This window comes from Tupaia chinensis, unplaced genomic scaffold (assembly GCF_000334495.1).
Source record: "Tupaia chinensis unplaced genomic scaffold, TupChi_1.0 Scaffold138725_1, whole genome shotgun sequence".
Taxonomy (NCBI): Eukaryota; Metazoa; Chordata; class Mammalia; order Scandentia; family Tupaiidae; genus Tupaia; species Tupaia belangeri.
Window position 1 is genome coordinate 2348232 of NW_006198617.1, and position 20627 is coordinate 2368858.

A 20627-nucleotide genomic window follows, 5' to 3' on the forward strand; every position below is an offset into this window, starting at 1 on the left:
GGAACCGCGGATGGCTACATGGGAGTTCAGTGACATAGCCATTATGCTAACTGCTGGTCCTGTATTCTATATCTTTTTAAAAAATCTGACCAGAGAGAAAAAATGACAGAGAGAGTAGGAAGGTGAAAAAGTAAGCTACCAGGTCCAGGACTTGAACCATGGTCAACCATGTGGGAGTCCAGAACGTTTAACCACCATGCCAGTTTTTGGCCCTACAAGCTAGAGAATTCTAATATTTAAAACAACTTCCTACTTCTAAGATAGAAATGAATAAAGTCCTAAGATGAAGCGATTTGCTAAAGAGGATATTTGGATATCAAAACTGAAGTGTCTCCCTCCTAACAGACGGGGGTCCAGCTGTTCTTTCCAGGGAGCTCATGTAGCCACAGCACATGTCTGTGTCACAGTTATCTCTATGACAGATAAATGAGCAGTGCCACGGGGACCCTGGGGGTGCAGGGTCAAAGGGTCAAAGGGTGCAGGGGGGGCAGGTGAGGCGACCCCGGGAGCAGCACAGACGCACTGGGATCCAAGCCTGGTCAGGCACCTAATACTGCAGCGTGCCCGTGACCTCACTTTCTCCAGCACTATTAGGATTGAACAAAATAACATAACAAAGTGCACCTGGCCCGTAAAAGGTGCTCAAACTAATAATCAAACCGAATTGGTAATCAATCTGGCAGGGCCGTAGCCAAGCACACCAGGAAGTACCCAACCTGGCAAGGTCCGAATCCCACTTAGGCACCACGCTGCAGCCTGGGGTTAAGCCACAGCAAGCAGCGCTGTTGAGCAGACAGCCAGCCCGAGGGCCAGACACAGAAGGCAGGCTCCGACCCGCCCGTGCCCCTGCCCTGGCTGCCTCCATCTAACTCCCGACAAACCCGGCCCGAGCAGCCTTCCAGGACCACCAGGGCAGTCCACACCTGCCCAGGCCGTTTTCTATCCCCTTTTCCTGCCGCGTCTCCTCCTGGTGTTCATCACCAGGTACACGAACTTGTTCATCTCTCCTGCCGTGTTTCCTCCTGGCGTTCATCACCAGGTACACGAACTTGTTCATCTTTTTGTGACTATCATCTCTATGTGACCCGGGGCTGGGCCAGGCTGTCTAAACACCCTTGCAGCTCTCGGAGTCTCTGATCGAGACAGGCAGAGCTGATCCCTGCTAATGTCTGGTGACAGAAACATGTCTTAGGGAGGGATTTCAGCTACGTGTCTCAAATTTTCTGATTTTTTTTTTCTTGAGAGATTTTTGTTATAGGGCATGTGCGCTCACCAGAGACAGAAACAGAGAGGTAGAAAGTGAGAAATCACCCCCCTCAGGGTGATAACCACACCACAATCCCTTCTCCTCCATTCTCCTCTTGGGATTTTGGGCATGTGTGCACATGAGCCTAGTGAGTTTCCAGCTGCCAGGTCCAGGACCACTTGTGGTCAGCCACACAGTTCTGTGCCTTAACCACTACATCACTTGCTGGCTCCTCAGATCCTTCCCTTCCTTCTCCTTTTTTTTTTTACAGAGAGATTTTTGCGGTAGGGCATGTGTGCTTGCCAGAGACATAGAGAGACAGAGAAATAAAGAGATCTTGGGCACATATGCACCCAGTGTGAGTTTCAAGCCACTGGGCCTGGGACTCAAACCACAGTCAGCCATGTGGGAATCCAGTGACATAACCACTGCAGCACTGCAGGTCGCAGTCCCTTCCACGTGTTTAGTGTTGTTTTCATGGGGGTCTGGTCTTACTGGCTCTCCAACAATGATGCCCTGAGACGCACATGAAGCTAATACAGTTCAGGGGAGAAGGGGACAGGGCCGCCTTGCTGACAGTGCTTGGGAAGTGTGCAGAATGCTCCCTGCACCGTTGCGATCGCAGCCCACTTCTTACCTCCATGCACAGGTGATAGAGGACAAGACAAGCCGTGTGGTTAAAGAGGCGATGCCTTTTCCAGTTGAACTCTACAATGCCATCCTCATGGTCATGATTTACTGTCAGGGAGAAGGAAACAGAAAATCTGTGACTTCAAAATGCCACACGGTATGACAAACGTAACAAGGTATATTCCAGGGCCAGCAGGTGGCGTGGAGGTTAAGGCAGATGGATCACACGCAAGCTCATGGTTTGCGTCCAGGACCTGGTGGTTTGAAAATCACGCGGAGGGTGCACGCAAATTCCAAGAGGAGGACGGAGGGGAAAGGATTGCAGCATGACCGTCCTCTAACTGGGGGTGGAGGTGATTTCTCGATTTCCCTTTCTCCCTCTCTCTTTCTGTCTCTGTCTCTCTCTGGCAAGCACACACGCCCTAAAAATTGGAAAAAGAAAGAAAGAAGCATATTGCAGTGGAAGTCAAAGGTATATAAAACAGACAAGTTTCTGGATTACTAAGAAGACTTTAAGTGGAGTCTGATAACAGGCCAGGATGAAGGGCGGGGAACACTAAAAAGCGGTCTCTTTGAGCACTCTCAAAGCTCCACAGTCCCCTGGCCGTTTCCAGGCCATTGGTCCCACTCCACCAACCCCAGCTGTACCTTTAATTCTGTGGAAGGTTTCTGGCACAAAGGCCTGGATGGCTTTGAACCTCTCCACCACGAAACCCAGTGTCGGAAACTGGCAGCTGCCGTAACTGATGAGCTGCTCTGTCAGCACCTCGGGGAAAACCCTCTGAAGTCGCAGGGTCTGGAACCTGGTGAACGCAGCTCCTGGACGGCGGGGGACGGCGGGGTTCAGAGGAAGGGAGGGAGGGAGGAGGTAAATGGTGGACGAGGAGCTCAAAGCTGACCGCACACACTCACACAGGACTGCGCGGTCAGCCCCCTCACCAACACCAGGTGCTGTGCAGGTCAGGGAGGGGTCCAAGCAGCTCCTCACCGATCCTCAGGTCCAGCTCCTGCCTCACGTCCACGGCATCGCTCACCCTCTGATCAGGCTCGGTCAGGTTTTCACAGGCTGTCCTCACAGCATGGGGCGTGATCTCAGAGAAACGGGCTCTCAACACCCGCAGACTGGGTTTCACTGCACGACACATCGAAGCAGCAGGAGTAAATCAAATCATGAGGCTCTCATTAAGGGAGCACTCTTTTCTCTTTTCTTTTTTTTTTTTTTGGGTATAGGGCACGTGTGCTCGCCAGAAAGACAGAGAAACAGAGAGACAGAAAGCAAGAAATCACAGCCCAGAGGGATGGCCACGCCGGAATCCCTACTCCTTCATTTTCCTCTCAGGATTCTGGGAACTGTGCACATGCACCTAGCGTGAGTTTTAAGTCACCGGGTCCGGGACTCGAACCACGGTTGACTACGTGGGAGTCCAGCAACGTAAATGTTATGTCATCTGCTGGCCCCAAGGGCTCACTCTTAAGCCACCCTGAAATAAAGGTGAACCAGTTCAAAGAGCTGTGAGGCATAATTTACTTATTACCTTAAAGGAATGGCATGGTGGGTAAGGGCGCTGAACTCCCACATGGTTAACCCCAGTTCAAGTCCCAGACCTGGTGGTTTGCTCTCTCACTTTTTCTTTTTCTCCCTCCCATCCCCACTCCCCATCAAATTAAAATAAATAAAGTTAAATAAAAATCATTCTTAAAAATAAAAGCGAATGGCATGGAATGTCTAAGAATGATGCATCACTATGACCTTTACTTATTACTTAAGAAAATTTCCCCTAGGGTGTATGTGCTCACCAGAGAGAGACAGAGACAGAGAGGGAAAGTGACAAATCGCCCACCAAGGGGATGCCCACAATGCAACCCATTCTCCTCCACTCTCCTTCCGGGATCCTGGGCACGCACACACGCATGCCCAAGGTGAGTCTCAAGGTACTGGTCCCGGACTTGAACCAGTCGGCCATGTGGGAGTTCTGTGATGCAACCACTATGCCATCTGCTAGCCCCTCACTATAACCTGCGAACTGAGTGTTGTCAGAAATAATGGAGGAGGGAACCAGCAGTTAGCGTAATGGCTATGTCGCTGGGCTCCCACATAGTTGACCGTGGTTCGTGTCCTGGACCCGGTGGCTTAAAACTCACGCTGGGCGCGTGTGCGTGCGTGCCCAAGAGGAGAATGGAGGAGAAGGGATTGCGGCATGACCATCCCTGGGGGTGAATGGAGGAGAGAATTTCAGCTATTAATTAAAATTCTCTTTTGTGACTTTTCATTTTATTTACTCTCTCAGGCCATTATGGAAAAGGCTGACAATGATCCCTGTGGAGAAATTTCATGTCCTTTCAGGAAAGGACACAGGACATACACATCATCCTTGAAAGCTAATGCATTAAATCCCCAGGAGTCATTACAGTTTTCAACACAAAACAACTCAGAGAAAATAGCAACCCCGTTTGGTTTGGAGAATGGCTGGTTCATCGCTCCTAGTTAGCTGGGATCGTTAACCAAGTTAGAGCCATTCAAATTCATGGCAACGATCGTTAGTGTATAGCTAGGTACTGTATAAGTATGTGAGGTTGAAAAACACAAACAGAGCATTTTAGAACCTTTTGTACTTTATTTACAGCAGATATTTTCTTTTGCAATATTCAATATGTAATTAAAAAATAGAGTGTAATCAGAGATTAGGATCTGGTCATCTGCTTGTACCCACAAGCAAAGAGCCATGGGCTAAGTAGCCTGCACTGTTTACAGCCTCGGTAGTCCAGGGCAGCCCCAGGCAACACGTCGGACTGGCCTGCCCTGACTGCCCTGACCGGTGAGGAGCTCAAGGCTCCTAGGGTTCGGTGACTGGCCTGCCCTGGCCGGTGAGGAGCTCAGGGCTCCCAGCGTCTGGTGACTGGCCTGCCCTGACCGGTGAGGAGCTCAAGGCTCCTAGGGTTCGGTGACTGGCCTGCCCTGGCCGGTGAGGAGCTCAAGGCTCCCAGGGTTCGGTGACTTGCTCCAAGGCACACAGCCTGATTCAGGAGGGAGAGCATCTGCTGAGGAACTCGGCCCAGCCCACGGGGACAGCGCTACACGGGGACCCGAAGAGAAGCGCAGTGCGGGGGCCCTCACCTGCCGTGCACACGTGGATGATCTCAAACCCGATGTTTTCGCCTTCTCTGTCACAGTCAGTCCAGATCACCAGAGCCTGGCACTGCCGTGTCTCTCGTTCCAGAGTTTTCTGAAGTTCAGAGGAGAAAGAGCAGTTAGAGCAGAACCCAGAGTAACTACTTGACACCTCTGTGTGGAACAGATCTCACTGAAGAGTGGGCGCTGGAATGTGCCGAGTTTGCGAGGGGAAAAAGACCAGCGATGGTGAGAGCCCAAGCCCAATCCTCTAGACCCAGGGGGGCTTCTACAAGACTGAGGGCTTCATGTAACTCATCAATCCGAGGGCGCTTAAAACTCAGCTCTCACGCACACTTCTAACTCTAGTGGCTCTGGTTACGTCCTGATGTAAGAACTAACCCTAACTGAGCTGCATCTCCAGATTTCCCGGTGAGCAGTGATCCAACTCCAGTGCCCTGACTGCCTGAGAGCGACAACACATGGCCCACGATCTGCACACTGTGGCCGCCTTAGTCTAGCCAGACACGGTGGGAGCAGAACTACTGGGCTGTCGCCAAAGTCACGAAGTAATTTGTCTTTCAATGCGAAAGCGCATCATGACTCTTCTGATGACCCAGTAATAATTTAACAATACTTATTCCTGGGATTTACTGAAACAATTACTGCTCATAAAGACTTACTTCAGTTCCTTGGTTGCTTACTTTAAATAACCTCATTTAATAATGGGTGGAAATAACATTTCATCATGGTACTGATTTTGATGGAAAAGGATTCTTCAAATTTCAAGGCCTTAAAAATACAGAAGTCTTGGGGTCGGCAGGTGGCGTGGTGGTTAAGCTTCTGGACTCTCATATGTCCTTAAGTCCCAGACCTGATGACTAGATTTCTCAGTTTCTCTTTTCCCTCTCTCTCTGGTGAGCATGTGTGCCTTAATAGCAAATTAAACAATAATAATAATGATAAATAAGATTAAATAAATAAGTTTACGAAATACAGAAGCCACGCAATTTGGTTTTTTAAAAATTATTTTATTTAGCTTTATTTATTTATTTACTTATTTTAATTTCACCAGAGAGGAAGAGAGGGAGAAGGAAAATGAAAGCAAGTCGCCAGGTTCAGGACTCAAACCGTGGTCGGCCATGTGGGAGTTCAGCACCCTTAACCTCCACACCACCTGCCGGCCCCCTCAATTTGATTAACACCATGACTGATGCTATACTTCAGTGCCACACACCTTCTGAAAGACCCTACCTTGATGTCTACAAAATTTTCTGGGCAGTATTTTTCAATTTCTGCTTCGAAGAGGACAAGGGGGTTGCAGCTCTGCCTAGAAAAGAAATGAAGACACAGAGTTCCACTTCAGCACACGATGGAGGAGAACTCTATTTAAGAACCCACTGCTCCAGTGGACTCGTGGGAGAAGCCCAGAAAGTCCCAGGTTAAAAGCAAGGTCACAACCCTGTGTCAGCACTGTCTGCTTCCCCCTGATGATTAACAGTAGATGACACTCTGGAACCCCTGCACACACATGTGCAATAGGAAAATGCAATCCGTGGCTAAGTGAAAAGGTCTGCCTACTTGGGGGAACAGCTAAAATGGCTACTGAGAGCGAGTGACAGACACTGATGAAGACTCAGATAACCCTGGGTCATCTCTGTATTGTAACTTACACAGTAAGGTCAACATGCTTCAAAAGTCCTGTAGCGTTTCGCAACTTAAGTTACATTCAGAAAGTCCACCCAGGAATTGTACTGACCATTTCCGAAACTGCATCTGGAAATCGTGCACCAGCAAATGTCCAGAAACTGAAGTCATTACCATGGCAACATTCTGAAAGACAGCAAGAGTAACGTTTGACTTCCTGCAGCGGTATCTGCCAAATTATTCAAATCAAAGGAAGGAACTTCAATTGAAAAAACAAGAATGACAAAAGCCCCCCAGTTAATTAGTAAGAAATGAACATAAATGTAGCTCTTCAAGCTAAAAACCATAGTAATAAAAGCATCTCCTTTTTTTTAAGAGATAGTGAGCATGTGCTCACCAGCGAGACAGAAAGCGAGGAATCAGCCCGCGCCACAGGAGGTTATGGCCACACCGCAATCCCTTCTCCTCCACTCTCCTCTCGGGATTTTGGGCATGCATGCACACGCCATCAGGCATGAATTTTAAGCCGCTGGGTCCAGGACTTGAACTGTGGTCGACTACATCAGAGTCCAGCGACGTAACCATTATTCGATATGCTAGTCCCCAAAAGCATGTTCTAATTCTAATAATGTGATGGCTTTTGTATCACTTAAAATTTCCTCTGACTACTTCATATTAGGGTCCTTCTAGTCATTAAAGAGCAAAAATGAGACATATTTTCATTAAAAAAAAAAAAAGACTTCCTTATAAACTATAAAATTATCACCTCTAACCAGGGATTTTGGGGTCATAACAATAGTTATTCTTTCTAAATTTTGTTTTGTTACAGGGTGCATGTGGTTGCCAGCAAGAGACAAAGACAGACAGAAAGGGAAAGTGAGGAATCACCCCAATGGGGTGATTGCAATCTCTTTTCTTCCACTCCTCTCTCAGGATTTTGGGCACGCTGGGTCTGGGAATAGAACCACAGCCAGCCACGTGGGACCCCAGCATGGGAATCTACCTGCTGGACCCAACAATAGTTACTTTTTTGTTGTTGTTCAACTTCTTTTTAACAATACTTTTAAGACAGTGACATACTCCACACATGGCTGGGTACCAATTTTTGTTTAAGTAATTCTAAAACACAAGTAATTTAGAGAGACTTTAAACAGCTGCTCTTTTTAGGTATAGCTGAAAACTAAGGAATATACACCAAAATGGCACATGGATGTTGACACACTTTAGCTTTATGATAGAAATATTTTAGCACCTACCTGGCCATACAGATGATAATCAAATTCGTAGATCTTGTTGAATTTAGAAAGTCCTTCTCTCTATAAAATAAAGCCAAAATAAATGAATAGAAATTCAAAAACAAAACAAAACAAAAAGAAAGAAAACCTCAAATGACTCCTCAGTGTAAAGATAGCGCAAAACCGTGATGAGTGGAGATATGAAAATGCCACCGTAGGCCCAGCAGTGGTGGCACCTGCTAAGACACTGCCCTGCAGGCTTCCTTCCTCATTTTCCCTCTATCTCTTTCTGCTGAACAAATAATAATAATAGTGAACAAATAAAATTAAATAAAGAACTCTTTAAAAAAAAAAGGCAAAAATTGGGCTAGATTACTAAGACCATTATTAAGTGGTCCCTCAAAACAGTTATCAAGCATCAATTTGACAGAATCCATGAAGTTTTTAATGGTGGGAGATAACCTTGAGATCAATTAACTTTTTTTTTTTTAATAGATGAGAATGAACTTGTCCAAGTTCACATAACAAATTAACGGCAGAAGAAGGATTAGGACATAAGTCTCTTGACAATTTTCTCCTTCCTCTTCAGATAGCTCTGCCACTACCCCGCCATACAACAGCACTAATAAACTGGTGACCCTGGGCAAGTCATTCTCCTTCCTGAGCCTCAACTCATCCCTAATTAAAGTTGTCTCTGACGTCCTGTCTGGCTCTGAAATCCAACAACACTGTGAGCCCCAGTCAGAACTGAAATCCAGACTGCAATGCACTTCTTCAGTTGCAATTATGGATGAACAAGACTCCCCGAGGAGCTCCCACCTCCTTCCACGGAGGGATAAAAGCAGTTAAGCCCCTGAGCTTTGCACCAGCATCTAAGAGAAGAGGAGAGAAAGGCCGAATGGAAGCCAGGGAACCGCTCGCGGGCCAAGAAAGACCAGTGCAGATTCTTCCCTTTCTTCAAAAAGACCATTTTTCTATGTGGAACAAAGAATGAGGTGCTCTCTGAGGCAAGATGCTGAATTTTAAGAGAGGAGTTATCATAAAATTAAGAGTTTGAGGCTACCATAGTTAAGGGAGTCGGATCCCACATAGATGACTGAGATGTGAATCCTGGTGCCAGTAGCCTGAAACACATAATAGGCATGTGTGTGTGTGTGTGTGTGTGTGTGCACACGCGCATACGTGCATGCCTGAAATCAGGACAGGTCGTGGAGATGAAGAAGGGACTGCAGCATGATCACCCCTGTTGGGGGTGCTTTTCCCCTCTCCCCTCTTTTCTGGTGAATGCAATCTCTGGCAATTTAAAAAAGAAAAAAAGCCATGTGGGATTTAGTGCCTTAGCCTTCACACTGCTGGCCTGCTGGTTAAGCTTTTTCAGTATTAGGAAAAAAAAAATTTTTTGAGAGAGTTTTTTTTTTTTTTGCTCTAGGGGACGTGCACTCACTGGACAGACAGAGAGAAAGCAAGAAGTCATCCTTCAGGGGCCACGTTGCAACCCCTTCTCCTCTGTTCTCCTCTTGGGACTCTGGATGCACGTATGCACACACACCAGGCTGAGTTTGAAGCTGTCCGGTCCAGAACTCTAACTGCAGTCAACTATGAGGGAGTCCAGTGACATAACAATCTGCTGGTTTCAGTATTAGAAAATTTTCTAATCTGGGAACCAGCAGTTAGCGTAATGGCTATGTCGCTGGACTCCCACGTAGTCGACTGCGGTTCACATCCCGGACCCGGTGGCTTAAAACTCACGCCGGGCGCGTGTGCGTGCGTGCCCAAGATCCTGAGAGGAGAATGGAGGAGAAGGGATTGCGGCGTGGCCATCCCCCCTGGGGGGGTGATTTCTCGTTTTCTGTCTCTATGTCTCTCTCTGTCTGTCTGGCGAGCGCACGCGCCCTATAGCGAAAACCTCTCCAAAAAAAAAAAAAATCTAATCTAATGGTTTTTGACATTGTATTAAGAAAGCACTGAAGTCATTCAAACAAACTCTGATAGAGATTAAAAAATAAAAGAAAAATAGCAAGTATTGTTGAGGATATGTGAGAAATTGAAACATTGCGAGTAGAAATGTAAAATATTTCATCCACTGTAGAAAATAGTTTAGTGGTTCCTCAAAAGATTAGTCATAGTGTTGTCATATGCCCCAGTAATTCTAACTTCTAGGAATTTACCTAAAGAAGTGGAAACAGAAATTCAAGCAAAGACTGGTACATGAATGTTTACAGTAGCTCTATTCACACTAGCAGAAAGAGGGAAACAACCTAACTCCATCAGTTGATGGTTGGAGATACGAACTGTTATCTATCCACACTACGGAATATTACTGGGCCATGAAAAGGAATGAAAGACGAAGAAAAACGGAATGAAGAACTAATATATGCTACAACACGATGAAGCATTCTGAACATCACAACATTCTGCTGAGTGAGCGATGCTTGACACAAAAGGCCATGTGTTGTATGGTACTATTTATACGAAATGTGTCCCGGATAGGCAAATCCGCGGGGACAGAAAGCAGATTAGTAGTTGTGAAGGGCTGGGAGGAGGGGGTAAGAGAGAGTGACTGCTTAAGGAATAAGGCGTTTTCTTTGGGGGTGATAAAAATCAGTAACTAGTGGTGATGGTTACGTAACAGTGTGAATGTACTAAATACCACTGCCCTGTATACCTCAGAGTGGTTAAGTGATAAAAACTGAGTATTTTATCACACTCAATCATGGATACACACACTACACGGGTCCCTACTCCCTTCGTGGTCAGCCCCCAACCGCCTTTCCAGCTAACTCTCCGCCTCCTCCAACACCACACTTCTAACTTCCACTGTTGTCTTTTTTTAAAATTATTATTTATTTTATTTATTACTTTTTAATTTGACCAGAGAGAGACTGAGAGAGAAGAGGCAAAATGAGAAAGCAAGTCGTCAGATCCAAGACTTGAACCTCGGTCAGCCTGAGTCCAGCACCTTAAGCACCAAGCCACCTGCTGGCCCCACTTCTCATTGTCTTTGAACATGCTAAAGCCATTATGAGCCACTGGGCTGTCCTTCACATTGTTTCCCATGCCTGCTGACCCGCTCACAAATAAAATCACCTCAACATGTCTGCAGCAAGTATTGATTGAGAAGCTCCTGTACTTCAGAAACTATGCTAGGCATGGGATACAGCAACTAACAGTCTCTGCCCCTTGGAGCTGAGCGTCCTAAAAGGAGCAGGGGTAGGACCAGTAGATGGTGTAATGGTTATGTCGCTGGACTCCCACATAGTCCACCGCAGTTCAAGTCCTGAACCCAGTAGCTTACAAGCCATACCGGTGTGTGTGCATGTGTGCCCAAAATCCCCAGAGGAGAATGGAGCGAGCAGGGATTGTAGCATAGCCATCCCCCCTGGGGAGTGATTTATTGTTTTCTGTCTCTGTCTCTCAAGCGAGCACATGTGCCCTATAGCAAAAATATCTCTTAAAAACAAAAAGAAGTAGCGAGGCAAAATCAATGACTGCACACAGGATTATTCAACTGTAACCGGTAGGTGTCTTTCAAGTAAAAGAACGAAGGGCAGGGCCAGGCTACCACTAAGGGTCCCAGTGGTGCTCGACGACGGGAAGATTCCTTGAAGAGCAGGCATCTAGCAGACGCTTGAAGAAGACAGAGGTTAGTTCGGTGCAGAGAAGTCACTCTCAAGAGACTCCGCTCCTGAAAGTAGTAGGTTCATCTGGGGGCTGGTCCCAGGACGTTTGACGGCGGCAAGAGGAGAGACTCCAGCCAGCACCTGAACAACCTTGGCTGGAGTTTCTCCTTTCCCTCTATCCCAGCAACCAAGGTCTAGGGACGCTGGGATCTATAAAGAGATAAAACAGGGACCTTCTGCCCCATGCTCTTACAAATGTGTTTCAGAAAAATCATTTCAAGACCCACTGTCATCATTCAGGAGCTTCTCCTGAACGGCTCCTCAGGTCCCCTGTCACCTCCCCTATGCCATCTTTCCTTAGCTTCCTTTCCCTTTGGGCCTCCCGTGCTTGAACACATGCTCATCCCTTACTGTCTCCAGGCCTCAACGTGCAGAGGGGACGGGGCTGACACCTACACCCCCAGCCCCGGCCCTGCTCACAGCACGGCCCCGTGGGCGCGCACTTAGCGTCGGCTTCCCAGGGCCCGCAGTGTGCGGGACTGCGTGCGGGGCTGGGTCACTGGGGACGGCCGGCAGGGGCTGGCACGTTACAGGCGTTTAGACAGGGGTTTCCGACGGAGGAGGCACGTACGCAACGGCCCAGGCGGTTCCGATCGCCAAGTGTCGGAACACTGCTGAGGGCAAGGCGCAGCCCACGTTTTCCAGCAGACGAGCGAAGTCTTAACCGCACTGCAAAGCGCCGCTCAGTCGGGGGAGCGCCTGGGCCTGGAACTCTCAGATGAGCCCAGCGGAGGCGGGGCCCCAGAAGCCGGAGGCCCGACAGCCTCGGCGCCGGGGCCCGCTGCCGGCCCGCCCGGTGGGGGCGGAGGACCGCACTGGTCGGAAACACGTTCTTACCCGCCTCATGCGACCGTTGGACAGCAGGTCGGCGATCCCTTTGGCCGCGTCGTTTTTCTCAGCCACACAGAGGACTTTCCGCACGCCTCGGAAAGCCACTTCCATGGTGGCGCGGGACAAGGCACGGCCTCCGGGTCGTCGGAGCCACCTGAGCGCGAAGCGAGAAACCGGGAAGATCATTCCAAGGCGCCGCGCCTGCAGCCGCTCCCCGGGGGCCCGCGCATGCCGTGGAAGCCTGCAGCGAGGCCCGCCCGGCGCCCACAGAGAGGAAACTACAGAATCCAGGAGCCGCCCGCGCTCGGGACACCTCCCCACCAGCCGGCCCGCCAGTCCCAGGCCGCCGCGCCTCGGCCGCGCACTTCGACTTCCTGTTCCCGCCCCCCTCTCAGCCACTTCCGCCTGGCGCTCGCTTCACTGCGACCGCGAACTACAACTCCCAGAATGCCCCACGCACCCAGAATTCTGTTCCCGCGCGTTTCTGCCCGCCACTCCGCTTCGCTTTCTGGACAGTGGTTGGGAGGAGCAGCTTGAAAGTCTCCTCCAGGAGTTTTCCTCACAACTTTTTTTCGGGCCTGCTCGGAAGTCTGGGCGGGCGCTTCCGGGTCACGCGGCGCCTACGGCGAGAGTCATGTGATACCAAGATGGCGGCGCCGCGATAGCAGGCTCTGGGTTGTGGCGTCCGAGGAGCCGCGACGGTTTCTACCTCCGGGGGGCGGCGGCGGGGGCGGCGGGGCGGCGGCTGCGTCAATGCTTGGCTGCCTCCTGTGGGGACCCGTAGCTCCGCGTTAGGCACCCGTTCAGGGCCGGGCCTTTGCTGTCGCGGTAGGTTCGGGACAGTGCGGTGACCTCGCTGCGGGTGCCTTGCGCTGGCCGCGCTCGCTGGAGGAAAAGAGGAGGGCAGCCAGTCCCCTCTACTTTCTTGCGGGTCTCGGAATTCTTACTGCCTCTGAGGTCTCCCGGAAAGCGGCACCTCTGAGGGGGCTGCAGGTGTTCCAGACCATGGATGTGTGAGAGGCAGCGCAAGACCCCTGGGAGTGCAAAGAAGGCCGTAAGGACTTGGCTTCCTTTCCCAGAGGCCTGGGTTCAAGCCCGCATTCTTTCCCACTTCCTCTCAATGTTCTCTCCGTATATCTGGAAATATGATCAGTGCCCCTGACGTGGTGGCCTTCACCAAAGAAGACGAATATGAGGAAGAACCTTACAATGAGCCGGCCCTGCCCGAGGAGTACTCGGTGCCTCTCTTCCCTTTCGCCAGCCAGGGAGCCAACCCATGGTCCAAACTGTCCGGGGCCAAGTTCTCGAGGGATTTCATCCTTATTTCGGAGTTCTCGGAACAGGTGGGACCACAGCCCTTGCTGACCATCCCCAATGACACCAAAGTTTTTGGCACTTTTGATCTCAATTACTTCTCCCTGCGGATCATGTCTGTGGATTACCAGGCTTCTTTTGTGGGCCATCCTCCTGGTTCTGCATACCCCAAGCTGAACTTCGTGGAGGATTCAAAGGTGGTGCTAGGAGACTCCAAAGAGGGAGCCTTTGCCTATGTGCATCACCTTACCCTGTATGACCTGGAAGCCCGAGGCTTCGTGAGGCCTTTTTGCATGGCTTATATCTCTGCAGACCAGCATAAAATCATGCAGCAGTTCCAGGAGCTTTCAGCTGAATTTTCCAAAGCCTCTGAGTGTTTGAAGACAGGCAATAGGAAGGCATTTGCTGGGGAACTTGAAAAAAAGCTGAAAGACTTGGATTACACCAGGACAGTGCTACACACAGAAACAGAGATCCAGAAGAAAGCCAATGACAAAGGCTTTTACTCCTCTCAAGCAATTGAGAAAGCCAATGAACTAGCCAGCGTGGAAAAGTCCATCATTGAACATCAAGATCTGCTGAAGCAGATCCGCTCATACCCTCATCGGAAGTCAAAGGGGTCTGATTTGTGTTCTGGTGAAATGGAGCAAACCTCAGATCAGGCTGACCAGGTATCCTCTACCTCTAACCCTGATGAGTCTGCTGAGACTGACCTTTACACCTGCAGACCAGCCTACACCCCAAAACTAATCAAAGCAAAGTCCACCAAATGTTTTGACAAGAAATTGAAGACCTTGGAGGAGCTCTGTGACACTGAATATTTCACCCAGACCCTGGCTCAGCTCAGCCACATTGAACACATGTTCAGAGGAGACCTGTGCTACCTCCTGACCAGTCAGATCGACAGAGCACTTCTAAAGCAGCAGCACATAACAAATTTCCTTTTTGAAGACTTTGTGGAAGTTGATGACAGGGTGGTGGAGAAACAAGAGAATGTATCCTCTAAGCCCAGTGAAGACCAGCTGCCCTCCAGGTCTCTGGGAGAATGCCCAATCCCTAAAGTGTTAATTAGCGTTGGTTCCTACAAGTCCAGTGTGGAGTCTGTGCTGATCAAGATGGAGCAGGAACTTGGAGATGAGGAATACAAGGATGCAGAAGTGGCAGAATTGAACAGTTTTGACCCCCAGGAAAACTTGGACTACCTGGATATGGATATGAAAGGGAGCGTCAGCAGTGGTGAAAGCATCGAGGTTCTGGGCACAGAGAAGTCCACCTCTGTGCTGTCTAAGTCTGACAGCCAGGCCAGCCTCACAGTACCATTGAGCCCCCAAGTGATCCGGAGCAAAGCAGTCAGCCACAGGACCATCAGTGAGGACAGCATTGAAGTCCTGAGCACCTGCCCCTCTGAGGCTCTCATCCCTGACGACTTTAAGGCTAGCTACCCAAGTGCCATTAATGAAGAAGAATCATATGCAGGTGATAATGAGGGAGCCATCCACTTCCAGGCAAGCACCAGCCCACCAGAACTGGGTGAGACAGAGGAGGGCAGCTTGGAGAACACCCCATCGCAAATAGACTCCTCCTGCTGCATTGGACAGGAGAGTGATGGTCAGCTGGGGCCATTCTCCCCTCCAGCCCACACACACTATGATGAGGATGGGGTGGTGAGCAGCCCCCCACAAAGCTATAGGCAGAAGGACCAGGGCTTCCATGTGGACTTCACAGTGGAAAATGCTAGTCCTTCATCCCGTGATAACAGCTGTGAAGGGTTCCCAGCTTATGAGCTGGACCCAAACCACCTGCTGGCAAGCCGGGATGTCAGTAAGACCAGCTTGGACAACTACTCAGATACCACCAGCTATGTAAGCAGTGTGGCCTCCACCAGTTCGGACAGGATACCCTCCTCTGCTCATCCCTCCTGCTCATCTTCTGAGAGGCATAAAAAGAGGGCTGGCCAGAACGCCTTAAAATTCATCCGCCAGTACCCTTTTGCCCATCCAGCCATCTACTCCCTGCTCAGTGGGAGGACACTCGTGGTCCTGGGGGAAGATGAGGCCATAGTTAGGAAGCTCGTGACAGCGTTGTCTATCTTTGTCCCCAACTATGGCCGCTATGCCAAACCTGTGAAGCACTGGGTCTCCTCCCCTTTGCACATTCTGGATTTTCAGAAGTGGAAGCTTATTGGCCTGCAGAGGTAACTGGCTCCGGGTGGTGGGGGAGAGTTCTGATCAGAGATGAGGCTGCTGGGTGTGGTTGACCCAGAATCAGGAGGCCTGACTCCTAGATGGGGCCCACCGCTAATTCACTGTTATGTGGGGCAGATCATCCCCCTTCCCTGGCTTCTGTTCCATTGTCTAGCATGTGAGGGGGCCGCAGGGCCTAAGTGGTTGCCAGTCCTAGTCTGTCCCCTTTCTGGGTCAGAACTATTTGGGAGAAGTTTTTAAGTCATGGTTTCCTGGCCCCACTTCCATATGTTCTGATTCGGTTGCTCTAGGGTAAGACATGGAATTTCTTTCATGTACCGCGAGGCTTGGGAATGACAGGACTTAGAGCTCTCAAGTCCTTGTGGATTCCCAATTTCATATGCTGGTGTAAATGACCAAGGAGAGAGGTCCTGAAAAAAAAGCTGTGGTAGCGATGGGGAGGGTTTCAGTGGCTTCCGGGCCACTCTCCTATTTGGTCTAGAAGTCTACTGTCCCCCAATAGTTTTTTTATTTCATGAGAGAGAGAGACACAGATACCCCAGCAGAGCGGATCTGCTGTGTGTATTCAGAGGTGGTCTCAGGATGTGGCCACGGGATTCTTCTGTGTTGGCCCTGCTACGTCAGCACTGTGCTACCTCCTGGCCCCTAGAAGCCTGCCTAGTAAGGAAATGCGAACATCGAAAATCGGTTCCTCCTTTATCCCTTTGAATACTTGCTATTTTGTTTCCTGTGTTACTTTAGTGGACTCTCTTGACTTTCCAAATACTCCTTGATTACTTAATTGTGGCTCAAGGGACTCTGCCTTGGTGTCTGTGTTCAGTTTCCTCATTTTGGGAGCCTAGGCAAGTCACTTTCCTTCTCAGCACCCCACTTTCCTCTTTTTTTTTTTTTTTTTAAAGTTTGCTATAGGGTGTGTACACTTGTCAGAGAGAGGGAAAGTGAGAAAGCACCACCCCAGGGGAGATGGCTGTTTGGGCATCCCTTCTCCTCCATTCTCTTGGGATTTGGGAATGCGCGTGCATGCTCCTGGAGTAGTTTTTAGCCACACGCACAGTCAGCCACGTGGGATCTAGTACCTTAACTACCAGGCCAGTTGCTGGCCCCACTTTGCTCATTGTTTAAGGCTCATTTATTCCATGGAGGAGTATCCCCAACAGGATGTTCACACGTCCCAGTCTTAGCCAGCCCAGATCATGGGCATACATACGTGCAACCTGTGGGCCCAGCAAGGCCCCAGGAGGCAAATCAGGGTGTTGGCTGTGTGAGTCCTGGCGTTACTGCAGCCCCACTGCCTGGCTCGTTGCTTTACTCATTTTAAAGCAGAGGTGCTGAACTAGCTTGTCATCAGAGTCCCTTTGATGGACGTACACTATTTCCCACCCCTTGTAGAAGGGGCAGAGGGGATGTCTTCTACACTTCACCCAGCAACCATTTGTTCTGATTTTCTGGTTTTCTCCTGACACGGGTCCCTGACAGCAATGAAGCCACCGTCTCTCTAGTCTCCTCATGTTCTCCTCTCTGGGAAGTGGACCTTGCTGTGACCCTGCTGCCTTAGAATCTACCTGAACTAGTGGTGGCAGTTTACACAAGTGCAGCTTCCAGGTCTTCACGGGGATCCCTTGTTGAGAATCCACTCCAGGCCTTGCTGGTGCCAGCTGGACGTACCAGAACTGGCCCCCTGGTCAGGGCCCAGGATAGGAGGCAGACAGGTGGCTAGAGCCTCATCGTTCAGGCAGTGGAGGGTCATTGCAGGAAGTCTGCAGTGTTTTGAAAACCAAGTGAGCAATCAGTGACATGTTAGAAGTCGAGGAGGTGGTATCTGGGGTCTTGGGTCTGGGCACGAGTCACCAGGAGGGTGGAGTTGTTGGCCACTGAGTCAGGAAGCACAGGTCAGGGGCCAGGGTGGGGAGAGTGACTGGATGAGCCTGCTCCCTGGGCAGCGCCAAGAGGCTGCAGTCCTTGCTTCCAGGCGCAGATGGCCGCCCTGGGCTCCCCTGCAGGCTCCATCCTTCCTCCCACCCGACTGCATGCTCGAGTGTAATTGTCCGTCCCTGAAAGGGAAGGCTTCCTGGGTTTTGTTCTGGTTCTGCTGCTATTCTTTGTCACTCTCATACATACACCTGTGCTCTCCACCTCACTTCCCTCACCCCCACCTTGACCTTTGACTTTGTTCTTTTCCCTCAAAGGGTGCAGAATAGTCTAAGAGAGACAGGGGCAGCTCATCAGTATGTCATTGTAAGGTGTGCATCCAGGGCTGGGCTCAGGAGGGGCTCACACTTTTCAGAGGCTTTCCCTGTAGGATGTGTCAGAATGGCAAAAAAGGCTCCCCCTGTGCCAGCCCTGCTCTGAGGGCAGACTGGAGTGCCTCACTGAGGGAGTCTGAGGGCTGGGCTGGACTGAGTGAGAGGCTGGTTGTGACCAGTTACTGCTGTCTCAGGGTTCACGGCAGGGCAGCTGGCAGGAGGGCAGTGTGCTTACTCCCGAGAATGAGAGCAGAGGTCTGAGTCCTAGGAGTGGCCCTGCTCCTGGGTCATTCCCAGTGGGCAGCCGGGCAAGTCACTCCTCTAAGAAAATGAGCTGGTCCAGTCCCTGAGTGATCATTTGCTGGATATTTGCTGAGGGCTGCTAAGGACCAGGCCCAGCCCAGTGCCGGACTCACAAGGTGCACCAGCCTGGTGCTTCCTGTGATGGGCCAGTGACCTCTGCTCCCCACTCTGGCGCCTGCTCTCTGAGGCTGTTTCCTCCTCTGCAGATGGCGACGACAAGCCCCACCTCATGACAGCAGAGGTCTGACACCCACCCTAGCAGGCTGTGTAAGAAACACAGACCAGGCTGGCTGGGGTGCAGTGGGTCCTGCACTGGCCACATTTCAGGGAGCCCCCCTCTAACGAAGTGACAGCTGAGATCTTCAGGGAGACTCCCATGTGGGAACGTATCTAACGGCCTTTCCCACCCAACTCTCCTCACACCTCTGAGCTTGCAGATGTTGGTATCAGGGGCACCTGCCCCAGTGTCCTTTGCTGGTGTGAGTGTGGCCAGCAGGGTTTGGGAGGTGTGTGCCCAAGGGGATGGGATCACTGGAAGGTCAGCTCAGGGACCAGAAGTGGAATAGGAACATAATAGGCCGTAGGTCACCCAAAAAAAACGTTGCAGGGTGACTGAACATGCAGTCTCCTGAGGTGGACGCCAGGTGGTCACAGAGGCAGTCGGTTCTCCCGGGCCTGGTGCTGCCTTCCTGGCCGTGAGATGTGGCCCAGCACCTGCTCTCATTCATTCACCCACCAGGTGGTACTCGGTACCCCTGTGCAGGGGCCCGTGGAACCCACCTCCTGCGGCTGTATGTACAGAGTCCTAGCGCAGCGCCTGGCCCTCCGATGTGCTCAGAGATGGACAGGTGGCACGGGGAGGCAGCCGGAGGACAGCTTTGAGAATGACGAGTGGGAGAGTTGCCTCAGCGTGGTTGTGCACTTGCCTGTCTGCAGGGATTGAGCTGCAGGGCAGGTCCTGTGTGCTGGCTGCATCTGGACCCGGAGGCCATGATCCAGGAGTGTCGGTCCTTCCTCTCTTTTTGAGAGGTTTTTGCTATAGGGCATGTGTGCTCGCCAGAAAGACAAACAGAAAGAGAGAAACCGCCCCCCCCGAGGGGATGACCACACCACAATCCCTTCTCCATTCTTTCAGATTGTGGGCATGCACACACACGCGCCCAGTGTGAGTTTAAGTCACCAGGTCTGGGACTCAAACCATGGATGACAACATGGGAGTCCAGTGACATAGCCATTACACCAACTGCTGGTCCCCCTCCTTCCCCTCTCAGGTCCTCTGACTCCACCTAAAGTCAGCTCTGGTGTTGACCATTTCTTTTGTTTGTTTTTAAGAGAGAGATTTGTTATAGGGCATACACTCACTGGAAAGACAGAGAGACAGACAGAAAATGAGAAACTAGCCCCCCTGGGGTGGCCACGCCGCAATCCTTTCTCCATCCTCCTCTTGGGATTTTGGGCACGCATGCACAAGTGCCCAGCCTGAGTTTAAGCTGCTGGGTCTGGTACTGCAGTCGACTAGGTGGGAGTCCAGCAATGTAACCATTATGCTATCTGCTGGTCCTGGTGCTGACCCGTTTTAAAGACTCTCCTCAAACCAGCAGTCTCCTGGGCCCTTAATGTTTTTCACTAACATAGGCACTCTGCCTGGAAATGCTTGTTGGTCATCGTCCCTTTGTGGGTGTAAGGTTGATAAACAAGCAGGTCTGCCCTCACTCGAAGTCAGCACCAGTGGTCATTGTGTGACTTACTGAGCAGCACTTGAAAATAGCTCAGTTCTGCGAGAACGTCTCCTGTGGGTCTGAGGCCCCGCGTTCAGTCGCGGCTCCTCTGCTTACCGGCTGGATGGCTCTGGACAAGCCTCACCCATTGATCTCAGCGTCCTCAGCAGTAAATAGTTCATCCCTGTGGCTTTGGGATGTGTGGTGGTGCTGTAAGGCAGGTGTGTAGGGGTGAAGTGGGAGGTGACGGTCGCATGGGACTTGGTGCTGGGACAGGGGCCTGGGCTTGCTTCCCTGCCTTCTGCCTCTTCGGGAGCTGCTTTGGAGAATCCAGAAATGGAGGGGGCAGAAGTAGGCAGCATCTTCAGAAGAAGTGGTGCCACTATGGAGGCGGAGCTGAGACCTGGGTGTCCCAGTGGAGACGGGGGTGGGAGGATTGGCGAGGCCTGGCTGTGCTGCAGCTGCTG

General features: G+C 50.7%; 2 protein-coding genes across 2 annotated transcripts in view; one reads left to right on the forward strand and one right to left on the reverse strand.

The window, feature by feature from the left end:
• Window positions 1-12733, reverse strand: part of TOP3A (DNA topoisomerase III alpha) — a 37298-nt gene extending 24565 nt beyond the window's left edge. Inside the window, exons 1-8 of the mRNA XM_006161647.3 lie at window positions 12385-12733; window positions 7889-7948; window positions 6745-6818; window positions 6240-6315; window positions 4992-5100; window positions 2865-3008; window positions 2525-2695; window positions 1884-1984 (exon numbers count right to left, since the gene is read on the reverse strand). Of these exons, the coding sequence (XP_006161709.1) occupies window positions 1884-1984; window positions 2525-2695; window positions 2865-3008; window positions 4992-5100; window positions 6240-6315; window positions 6745-6818; window positions 7889-7948; window positions 12385-12564 (915 nt within the window). The 5' untranslated portion in view covers window positions 12565-12733. The remainder of the gene's footprint in view (window positions 1-1883; window positions 1985-2524; window positions 2696-2864; window positions 3009-4991; window positions 5101-6239; window positions 6316-6744; window positions 6819-7888; window positions 7949-12384) is intronic.
• A 168-nt stretch (window positions 12734-12901) lies between these two features.
• The window catches only part of SMCR8 (SMCR8-C9orf72 complex subunit), a 14932-nt gene continuing 7206 nt past the window's right edge, over window positions 12902-20627 (forward strand). The window contains exon 1 of the mRNA XM_006161648.3: window positions 12902-15886. Within this exon, the coding sequence (XP_006161710.1) occupies window positions 13524-15886 (2363 nt within the window). The 5' untranslated portion in view covers window positions 12902-13523. The remainder of the gene's footprint in view (window positions 15887-20627) is intronic.